The 11,906-nt window shown below is 38.8% G+C and overlaps 1 protein-coding gene across 39 annotated transcripts in view; it reads right to left on the bottom strand.

Annotated features, from left to right (window-relative positions):
- DST (dystonin) overlaps nucleotides 1-11,906 on the bottom strand; it is a 411,253-nt gene that overhangs the window by 87,250 nt on the left and 312,097 nt on the right. For all 39 annotated transcript variants that reach the window (XM_060752763.2, XM_060752758.2, XM_060752766.2 and 36 more), the window contains 2 exons: nucleotides 4,103-4,264; nucleotides 1,602-1,772 (listed from right to left, as the gene is read on the bottom strand). In XM_060752763.2, coding sequence (XP_060608746.2) covers nucleotides 1,602-1,772; nucleotides 4,103-4,264 — 333 coding nt within the window. The remainder of the gene's footprint in view (nucleotides 1-1,601; nucleotides 1,773-4,102; nucleotides 4,265-11,906) is intronic.

Raw genomic sequence — 11,906 nt, 5'->3', positions numbered from 1 at the left:
CAAAAAGACTGAGGAAGTACTCCATCGGTGTCACAAGTGGATGGTAAAGCAACAGCTTCCCCCAGTGGCTGGAATTCAAAAAGCATACCCTCATGAAGCTGGAAAGATAAATAGCCTCTGTGTCTCTGTCTATATATGTTGTGTGTGTATGGCATTTAATGTTTGCCATGTATATGGGCATTGTGATCCGCCCTGAGTCCCGTGCAGAGTGAGAAAGGCGGAATATAAATACTGTAAATCAATCAATCAAGATGGGGATAATGAAAAGACAAGGTCAATAAAGCTCTGCACCTTATCAAAGCAAAGTAGTATGTCTGTGCTCTAAACCCCATACTAAGTTACAATGGGAGGAGATGCATTTTAGTAACACGATTTAAATAAGTGTTGATAGCAGTTAGCTATTGATCCAGTGAGCCTAGTTCAATTGGCAGCTGGAGGTGTATAATCCTGTTTTGATATGTTTCTGTTTCAAAGGGTATCACTTAATGTGATTATGATCATAATCATTGGTTGCAAACCAGGAAATACGTTCAAGGTATGACTTTGCATGTATATCCCAAACGTTCTGACAGAAAATCCTGAATATGTAGCTTCCGTTGGATTGTATCCCAAAATAACTTTCAGTTTTGCATGATAATCTAAAATCTGATTTCATTATGTACAGCTGCATCTTTGGTTGCTCAATTGTCCTAACAGCCTGAGAATTTGACTCACAAGGAATCCTGCTGTTTCTCTTTTAGTAGGCTCTCTTCATTGTTTCATTCACATAATCTCTTGTTGATTTTGTTAAAGCATTCACAGAATGTGATCCCTCTAATACTATACTTTTAAAACCTGCTCTTTTCCTGAAAAAAAATTATTTTGAAAAATAGAGTATTTGCGGACCTACTAGATCTACTCACTCCCTCCTGTGAAATATTCATTATTGCCAATTCAGCATTTATCAGCATTTAAAAGAAAATGAGAGCACGAGGAAGTATATAATTCCAAAGTGGAGTTATAATAATTAGAAAACATGATGCCTCTTTATTGGATCTATGTTATCAAGTGACAATACCATGAGCTGCTGATACACCAAGATGGTACATTAATTCAAAAAAGATTTTATAAACCCCTACAAAGTTCAAAACCAGCAGGCGATCAAGTGGTGGGAGGTGGAAGCAGACAAGGCTTTCATTCTCACTAATCCTCATCTGCAGACAGACAAAGGGTGCAAGATATAGAAAAGCTCAACTGCCCCCACAGTGAGTGGCATACATGAGTACGAGGAACACATTAATTTCAAAATCATGGTAGAGGAGTGAAGCTCTGGCAGGATACTGACCTTAATTTCAACCTTATTGAGGTAGGCCCCCAATGTGAAATTTAGATTTTTCTCCCTCTCAGTGTTGTATTTGCAAACATTTCCTAGTCTTTGAAACCACAAATACATTTTGTATTCACATCCAAGTGTAAACAAAAGATAAATGATGCAAAGAGTTCGTACTCCAGATACCATTTCTTCTCTCTTTGATACATACAGAAGTATCCATACATCCCACTGAAGAGGTATTAGAAAGAAATATATTTGATAGAAGAACAGATAAATCACTTCCACTCACTTTCTGTTCCTGAATTTGGGCTTTCACAACCTTAAACTCAGCCGATGGAGGTTTCTGATTAGCTACAAGGTCTTCTGTATCAATCAGCCAACTCAGAATAGATTCAACAGCATCTTGAAACCTTCCACAGTGCAGCAGGGCTTCTTGCAGCTGAGCTGCTCTTTGAGCTACCTGAAAAATCCCAGAGACATCCACTATAAATACAATTCCCTTCATATGCACAATACCATAATTTTATACAATACAGTATCTTCAAGCATACCTTCAGGATAATAGTTAAAGGCAGCCTCAGACTGGTTTTATTTTACTTTATTGAGGATCTTCTCTCCACCCCACTCTCTCCCTAAAATTGGCTGGACAATCTTGAGGGTCTTTCACGGAGATTAATGTGTTTATTTATTTACCATATTTATATTTCGCCTTTCTCGCCCCAGAGGGAACTTAAGGCGGCCTTACAACAGGCAGGAATTCAATGCCATCCATACATGTATCAAACAAAACAATTACACTTAAAGCCAAACAATTAAAATATGAATTATTAAAACAACAATTAAAATCATGCCATCCAAAATATAATCCAAGGCCATCCCATTTGTCAATCACATTGAGTCATGGTCACTTACTGCACTGCTCCAATTACTTGTCAAAAGCTTTGTCCCAAAGCAATGTCTTAAGTTTTTTTCCTGAAGGTCAGGAGAGAAGGGGCAGATCTGATTTCATTGGGGAGAGAGTTCCACAGAGGAGGGGCCACTGAGATGGCCCTGTCTCTCATCCCCACAAGTCAATCTTAATCTCAGAGATGGTTCATAGAGGGAGATATGTTCGGACAGGTAAGCTGGGCTTTATAGGCTAAAGCTTGCTACTGGACACAATTCAAAATACTGGCTTTAGCCTATAAAGCCCTAAACAGTTCCGGCCCAGCTTACCTGTCCGAATGTATCTCTCCTTATGAACCACCTAGGAACTTAAGATCTTCAGCGGAGGCCCTGCTCCCAATCCCGCCTCCCTTGCAAGTACATCTGGTGGGGACGAGAGACAGGGCTTTCTCAGTGGTGGCCCCTCAGATGTAAAACTCCCTCTAGGGATATTAGACTGGTCCCCTCCCTCCTGACTTTCCAAAAAAAAAGTAAAAACTTGGTTCTTCGAGCCAGCTTCTGGGAAATGCAGCATAATAAATAAATATGAAACTATGAAGAATGAACATGGAATGGCTAGATGATCCTATTGGAAATGAGTTTAACAGGACAACGTTGGTGATTATTCAGTTTTAATGGTTTTTATATGGTTTTATATTGCTATGCTGAATGTTTTTAATTGTATTTTGTAAGAATGTGTGGCATCGAAGTAACCTGCCTTGAGTCGCCCTAGGGCTGAGAAAGGCAGGCTAGAAATACCAGGAATAAATAAATAAATAAATAAATAAAGCCAGCGCTTTGATTTGTGCTCGGTAGAAGACTGGCAGCCAGTGGAGCTGGTGTAATGAGCAATTGTGTGCTCCCTGTACCCTGCTCCAGTGAGCAATCTGGCAGCCGCCCATTAGATGGCTTGAAGCTTCTGAACAGTCTTCAAAGGCAACCCCACATAGAGCATGTTGAAGTAATCTATTCAGGATGTAACCAAAGTGTGGACATTTCAGCCCTGGAGGTGTAAGGCATATCTAAACTGTAGAATTAATGCAGTTTGACACCACAGCAACTGCTAGAGCTCAATGCTATAGAATCATGGCTTTCTATGCCAAAGTGTGCTGGTGCTTCATAAAACTACAATTGGTTACATAGCATGGAGCCATGTGAGTTAAAGAGGTATCAAATTACATTAATTCGACAGTGTACCAACCCTGGTAGGATACCAATTTAAATCTTACATGTTTTTTATTTCTGTTAACTCTTTATTGGTATGGAAATATTTCTGAATCTAAGGTATTATTTCAAATTTTGTCAATCTCTGCAATATTTCACTATGGACTTCAAAACTTGGCCACATGTGCAACAAATGGGATACTCTGCTCTAGTTTCTGAATGGGATGTCTGTGCAAGTGCAAAACTCATCTGTGTGAAGCACAGAGTCCACAAAGAACAATAAGGTTATCCCTTTTGCACCATATTGCTTTAACTAGAAGGCAGGGCTAACGTTCACTCAACTGTCTCCAGTTATCATGATGTGAGAAGTATCAGATTTTTAGTTAGCAATATCATTAAGACAAATGTGATTTTCGCTCCTTGTAGCTATGTTCTAACATTATTTGAAACACACAACATGGCTTCCATACCTGTCTTGCATCCTGACACTGGGAGAAAAGTGGGACAAACATAAAGTCAATAAATAAAAATACACAAGCATTCAAGGACATGCAGACATCTGGGCTGAAGAGACCACATTTTTTGTTAGGCTACTGACAGAAACCTAATTAAAAATACTTAATAGTAGCTTTCTTTCTGGAACAGGAATAACAGGAAAACAAAAGCAATGTACTCAGAACAGTGAAAATACATCTGAGTCACCTTTTTGTTGAGAGTTTTCCATTTTGTATTCACATCCTCAAGATCATGCTCAAGGTTTTCGGTGCTAGTGTTTTTAGCCGCACTCTGTATAAGGCCTTGACCCAACCAATTGACCTCTTGTTGCTTAACCTGCAGCGGTTCGATCGCTTCTTTCTCAAATACCTGTCAAAATAAAAGGCAAAGACACACCTTCTCTGATGAATCTGAAGCATGCTCAGCACAACAACCTCTAAGGCAGAGATAAGGAGTAAAAGAATACGGCAAATACTGAGTGCAATGTTGCAAGATAGTATTTAGCTATACAAGGTACATAATAAAATGGCTCTTAATGATGTAAACTTTTTTAAAAGTACATAGAAAATTACATACACAGTAAGTTAAATAAGAACCGACACACTGTTATTATTTAAAAAAATGTAACAAAACCTGTATTTAAAACTGAAAGGTAAACATAGTAGCGTTTCTATACCCCATTAATGCATGCACTTCTATACTGAATTAAATGGGAAGATGCACTCTGTGGGTACATAAGCCCATCTAAAAAGGATTACACAGTGGGAAAAGACTCATCTCAAGACTAGAAAATGTTTTGCAACAAGTGTGGGAATAATGCAGTACTACAGATAGGTTGGACTGCAAGCTCCAGTCAGCACACTAGCAATGAGGAATGCTGGGAGCTGCAGGCTAGGAACAACTGAGAGGTCTGTCTTATGGAACATCTACAATGTAGAATTAATGCAGTTTGATATCACTAACTTCAGTGATTAAATACAATGGAGTCCTGATGAGAGCTATCATTTTACAGCTTTATTTATTTAGCCCCATCAAACAACAAATCCCAGGATTCCATTACATTGTCCTATGGCAACTAAAGTGGTGTCTAACTGCATTCATTCTACAGTGTAGATGCATCCTTTAAGTCTCTCTTTCTTGAGGCAATACAACTGGGCAGAACTATCATTGCATACAGAATCACTGCCTATTCCTGTCAACAGATCTTCAGTAAGCTGAAGTATTGTAAAGGAGGAAAAAATGTAAAGTTGGGAAAGGAAAAAAACAGATTGATTTTCTGCTCTGACATCATATGTGGTGGTGGAAATAGCTGGTGAATCCTGTAAGATAAATTATCATTGCCTTGCAGGTGTTGAAGCAAAGATGAGATGAGATGAGCTGGAAGAAAGTGAGTTTTAGGCTACAGGCCAGCAATGTTTAGCATCCAGGTGTGTATATGTTTTGGGGTTTTAAGAAACAACCCCCACAACTATTTAATTGTGAGAAGCAAGGAAGTAAAAAGACTCCCTTTCCTAAAAACCGCAGCCCTACCTATCACCTTTTTGGGAAATGGTAATATAAATAATTACTTTTAAAAAGTAACTTTCCAGACTCCTATGATTAATCTATATAGCATATAATGAAATAACCTTTTTCAATATTGTTGCTGATTGTATTTTTCAATTTGAAAAACAGAATTAAAAAGTCATACCTCATTTCTTTCACAAATATTTTTTATCCATTTAGTTGCAACTCTGTGTTGATTAAGTGTGGGCGCTGATGTTTAGGTGCAATTTCTTTTAGTGCTTTTGAATGGATTTGTGTGTGTCATATCAGCAAATTAAAGTGTTTTGAAAGCCTATTAGAAGACTTTAACCCTCACTTTACTGTTTACTATGAACTCCCCAAAGAAATTTTAACCAGTCACATACTATAAAATAAAAATATCAAAGAAAGTTGTGGGAAAAAAACTGTACACGATGGAGCAAATCTGATGTCATTTTGGATCTAGAATGCCAAATTCCTATAAAACCAGGATACATTTTTAAGAAGGTTTACATGACACACAATTTTATAGTCCTGTGTTATTATTACTGATGAGACTCCATGTGACTATATTTCCCTAGTATTCTTCTCTGGCATTAAATTTGAAATTATTCAGAGGATGATATCATCACAACAGATCTATGTCAATTTACCAACTTAAATAAAGTTCATCTGAGAGTACTCAAGACAAGGAAGGTATCATATTCTGTCATAATTAAAGGAGAAGCTCGAAATTATGAGAACAGAATAAATACCTTTTGGCCCTAATACCTCTCAGATTTGTAACAGTTATTCAATTATTTCTCCCTTTCCAGATAGTAATCTTCCCATGGTACATAATACACAGTCATATAATTGCACTGTAATACTGAGCTATAATATTTAGTGTTTTAGCCCAGAGGACTGTTCAACCTTGTCCCATTTTCAGAGTTATACCTGAAAGGACCAAAGCAGCCAAATTATTATCATACTATCAAAGAAGAGGAAAACAGGGTCAAACAGATTTAGGATACCATGATTACTGGAAAATCAGATATGTATAAATTCATTTCATATTTCATAGCAATGTTTCTATCTATTAATCAAACATGAATGAGGACCTCAAATAATATAAATATCTTAAAATCAAAAGGAAAAACACAATGGATATGCCCATTGTTGAAAACATCACATATGAAAATCTGGAATGCACAAATACTTGGAATATTCTCCTCCAAAATTATTATTATTATTATTATTATTATTATTATTATTATTATTATGCTGCTGCTCATTTTCACCTCTTTTTTGCTCTCCATAAAGGAGACTCAGAGATAGGAGTTGTCCAGCAACAGGCTTGGTGATCTGAAAACAGCTAGAAAACAGAATCTTTGTATTTCTAATTATTTATTAGAAATGGCTATACACGGATCCTTCTTACACCTAAAATCATAATTCATGACAAGACATCTGTCTCATAATATGTTTATCTCCAAATAGAGGTCAAAAGCACAATGTCACCTTGGTTAGTGAACAGAGTTTTTCCCCAGTTTGGCCCTTGAACCAGTTATATTTTGGTAGGATTTACATTGGGATCATGATTGTTAGGCATGTGACCCACCTGTGGGATGTATTAGAGATGGAAAAGAAATGTACTACATTTGCATTTTAATTTGAATGCATGAAATCTTCACTTTTGAAATAGGGATCAAAATTCAGTTATGCTTTCAAATATATGTATCTCCTATGAAATAGATTCCTTCAACTAAAATATGCATAAAAATAGGCTATTACAGGAAAGTGAAGATGAGATGTATATTCTAGTAAAATAAGTCAAAATAGATCGCATTAAGAAAACTAATTGATCACTGGCAAAATTATGTCCACAATTAATACTGTATTAGGAGAAATGTGCACAAAATCCATACGTATTTTCATCTGAACCTAAAAAAAATCACAAAGTTGGAACAGCCCAAACATAAAGATGAATCCTGAACTTAAGACCAGAAAAATGAAAAACTGTGAGAAACCATAGCTGACAGATCCAATCCTTCCCTACATTTGTGGTGTACTCCATAGCTCTTTCATTTTGCATTTCACCATGGAAAAAGAATGGGAGTCTTCAGAACTTTTGGTGAACATAATCATTATGGGAAAGCACACTTAGCATTTTGTAAAGCGGAGTCTGGGGAATACAGTACAGTACTTAAAGACAGTACAAAACATGCTCTTAAAAACAAAAACAAAATATAATATAGAAACCTGCCTTTACTTTAAATAAATAAACAACTAGTAACAAAGACAAAGTTTCAACAAGTTGCTTTCGGCAATTCCAAGTGCTAGCTTAGTGGCAGTCCTGATCTCTGTTATCTGATTGGTAGAACCTTACATTCTTATGTCCCACGTGACAACCATTTTTGGCACTGTCTTTAGTTTAAGCCAAGTAGGAGATTGCTGTATGAAAAGACCCTTCTCCCTCACATCTATCCCCCTTTTCCTTTGGACTCACAGAACGATCACACAGTTCTTAGGTTCCAACTCTCAGTCTTTCAGATTTCATTGCCTCTAAAAGACAATCCCATAACATTCCAAAACAAGGGTTCTCCCTAGATCTGTTTTTAGGAACACGTCTATGCACAAAAAGAAGGCACCGAGGTTAGAGTTTACCAGAACAGCTCAGCAACAAGCCCACAAATAACATAAGATGCAACCAGACTAAAGAAACTGGCCAAAGGGAAATAATTACAGACTTCACAAGCATCCCTTGCTTATTACAAAGCTTTACTCTTTTTGCCTTACTTTGGACAGTGCTCAGCAAACATTACGACATCCCTTGTAAAATGCACCATTTCAGAACTACTTTTTGGCATGAAGATCCAAGGAGATCATTTCAATACGTGCAACAAGCCTTTCATCTGTGCAGTTTTGAAAGCCACAACAATCTCGGCATTACTAGTTTTGCCTTTACGAGTTAACAGCGCAATCCTTTATACTCAGAAGGAAGTCCTACTGAGCCGAATGGGACCCAAGTCCTAAGAAAGAATGCAAAAGTATTTAGCTGAAGTTCTGTAAAAGCCATATAAATCAGGTCTGCCTGCCCTTGAATGGCATTGGCTGCTTGAAGCACAATTTGTATGAAAGTGGAGCGGGTGGGCGAGTGGGTGGAGGGGATGCTGAACCTCAAGGCATGGTGGAAGCCTCTAAATGAAGGGTAACAGGCACCATCTGGACAATAAATAGCCATGCACCCAACAGCTGGAACTAATCAACCCTGTCATAAACTGCCCTTAATCAATTTACTAAAGTGACTATCTCACCAATTTCAGCCTTTTTATAATAGATTGTGAAAATAATCACAGGGATCTTTTTGGACAGAGAAACATAAATATATGCATCCATGGTGGAATAACAGAAGAAAAAACTAAGTACATATAAGTTGATTTTTAAAAAAAAACAAACACATGTATGTCTTGAATTACCTTATGAGACAACATGCCATTGCAAACTGTATCCAAGTTTTGTCCTATCTGCACGCCAGTAGTCCAGAAAGTGATTTCAGAATCATCTGGATCTGCTTTTTGACAACGTGGGATCAAAGCCTGACTAGACAGTTCTACTTCTCTTGAATCTGCAAGGATCATGTTATCTTCCTCCTCTGCTTCAAGCACAACTGCATATGTGGCTAACTCCTTATCACTAGTATGCAAAGCTGCTTCTTCATAGAAACTATCTGTGTCCTGAGGTGAAATGTCCACGAAATCCTTTTCAATCATCCTGTCACAGGTTTCTAATGGCTCATTAACTTCAAAGCTGTTCCTCACTTCCAATCTCTCTAAAGTGACATCAAGCTCTCTCTCACCGTCCTGGAGCCATTTTGCATGAGATAAGAGATCCCCTTTCACAGGCTTTAATAGACTGCAATGCCCATCACTTCTCTCCAGTTTACCTTCAAAATTCCAGAGAGAATCTTGTTCTGTTAGCTCTCTCTGTGAAACATTCTGCAATTTCATTTGGTAATGTCCATTGGCAGGAGCACTTCTGGAGGTAAGCAATGATATTTGTTGTTCACCACTAGAAAGAGGTGGAGAAAATGCTCCAAATCTATCTAACAACTGAACATCTTCTACAGAAGACGTGCTCCTAATCTGAGCCTGTTCTCCCATTAGCATATTTTGTTTTTCTTCTTTTTCAGCTGGAGGACTACACAGACCAGAGTCGTCATCTTCTGAAGTTAGAGAATTTGTTCCATATCCACTCGGGACCATTACCGATAAGCCTGATACATCAACAGTTCCACCAACTGAAGATTCAGTTTTATTTGCATAGTCTGCAAAGTTTGGTGGGACAAGCATTCTCCAGGATCTCCTATGTTCTTTCTTTTCTGTGTGATACTTTGCTTTGGGCAAGCCAGCTGTTCGAATGACATCGCCATTCAGCTTAAGGGAATCAAATATCATTTTTTCATCTAGCTTATTAGCTTCTCTTCCTCGGAGTTCAAACACACTAGAGGAAGAGAGGGCACCGTTGGAGCACAAGGTACTAAGGTCCAGTGTTCTGTGACTGTATGGCAAAGTCCGATCTGAGAAATGCCTGGAGGAGAGGCTACCTTTAGAACCAGAATCAATTTGTTCATTCAGTCGAACAGTGTCATAGATTGACCTCTGAGGAACGTAACAGTCCTCAATATTTATATCTTCTTCTTCTTCATCACCTTTGCCCACACAAGGAGGATTCTGGCGTAAACAGTCTGGCCTGCTCAGTGGCTTCCCCATGTCTGTGGGTATTTATAAACCTAACATTGTTGTTATGCTGGGGACGTGCAACATATACAGAGTAAAAGCTATCAGAACTGCAATAAACCTACTCTCGGCAAAAAGAGGCAAATATACTAAACACAAGACATAATTTATGAGGTGGTTAAGGTAATGATCAGTGCAACAGTGTAAAGGAAAAGCACATGTTTACCTGGTTGTGATTCAAATACTTTCCTGCTAAAATATAAAGTGCTTGAGCTTAAGCAAAGGGAGACAGGGCAGAACAAGAAAATATTTGCATACTAGAGAAGACTAGCTCAATATGTGTGCAAATACGCACACACACATGCACACACATTTCCTCCCAAATGAAGAAATCCCAGCAAGAAAGTCCCAACACAATCTGTAAGTGGCTTAAATAACTCAGAACTTCCCACAAAGCATTCCATGTTGTTTTTCAGGTCAAAATGTATGCCTTAAATCTCCAGATTAAGTCTTCAAAATGAATCAGCATTATACCAGGCAGCCCATTATCTTCAGGAGGTGACAGATTAACTGTAATCCATTTAAATGGCTTGCAAAATTCCATCTCCTTTATAAATACACCATGTTGCAGAAGAAAAAGAAGCCCAAAGAGCTGTGGATGGCGATGACCAAGGCACAGAGAGAGCCTCCAAGGAAAATGAAGGTATATCCAAAAAGGTAACAACAAGAAGGATGAGGCTATTCCCTTTTTTGGCAGTAGCTGTAAATAATTTCAGTTCAAAAGGCCGTTGATTGATCCCGTTTTTAAAGCTTCTCTGGGAAGCAGCCAGAACATCCATAGAGGGATACAACAGTCTTCGGAGCAGTGAGATCAATGAAATGTAAAAGCCCTTTTAAAAAAGAAACCCCAAATATGAGAGGAAAAACTTTTCCCAATTCACTCGCAGGACATCCTCCTGGAAACTTGCTCTCCGGTTTAAGGCAGCTGCACTGCAGGAAGCACCCTGCATTTCTTTCCTCCCCTCCTGCACAAAGGCACAACAGATTTACATTCTGTTTAGATTCAGCCGGACTTTGGCATCCAGTGTAGCTAAAAGAGTGCGGCCACTGTTTGTCTCTTCTTTCCGAAGCCCAGCTGAAGCCCAGGAGGCATAAAAGGAGCTTCCCACAGCCAATGCTTCCATGGACTGCCCAGCACAGCTGATAAGCTCTCCGGCTCTCCCTGGTTTCTTATGGTCTGACAGGCATCCTCCCAACGGCGAGCTGAAAAGAAACGCCCTTTCTCTCCTTTAGGCAACATCTGCTCCTATCCCATTCGTTCCCTGAGTATTAGTCTAACTGAGCATTAGTAGGGGCCTGACCTCTTGGCTCTTCCCCCTTATGCTTCCTGCAACCCCCCCCCCCTTCCCACTGCCGCCCCTGACTTAACTTAGCCACCTTTCACTTTTGCTGTTTGTCTTGTCTCTGAACAAGGCTGAGCCTTTTCATTGGGAGGGGAGAACACAAAGGAGCAAGTTCCTGTCGACACCCTGCCCATCAGACCATGTTGTACAGCTCTGGAGGAAAAGGGGAGGTGGGGACGTGGGCAACAGCTTAGGAACTCCATGGAAAAATGTGCTAATTAGTTCAAAATGTCAAAAAATCACCACACGTCGCTTAACCGGGAAACCTGACACCGTGCATGTTGGGCTGCGACGCTTTCTCAAACATTGAAAAGCCACACTCTTTGGCTCTGTTAGAGAAAGTGCTCTAATAAAGAGAAATATAAA

Source organism: Anolis sagrei, chromosome 1 (genome assembly GCF_037176765.1).
Source record: "Anolis sagrei isolate rAnoSag1 chromosome 1, rAnoSag1.mat, whole genome shotgun sequence".
Lineage (NCBI taxonomy): Eukaryota > Metazoa > Chordata > Lepidosauria > Squamata > Dactyloidae > Anolis > Anolis sagrei.
The sequence above is the reverse complement of the archived record's forward strand: the minus strand, read 5'-3'. Positions and strand labels throughout refer to the sequence as shown.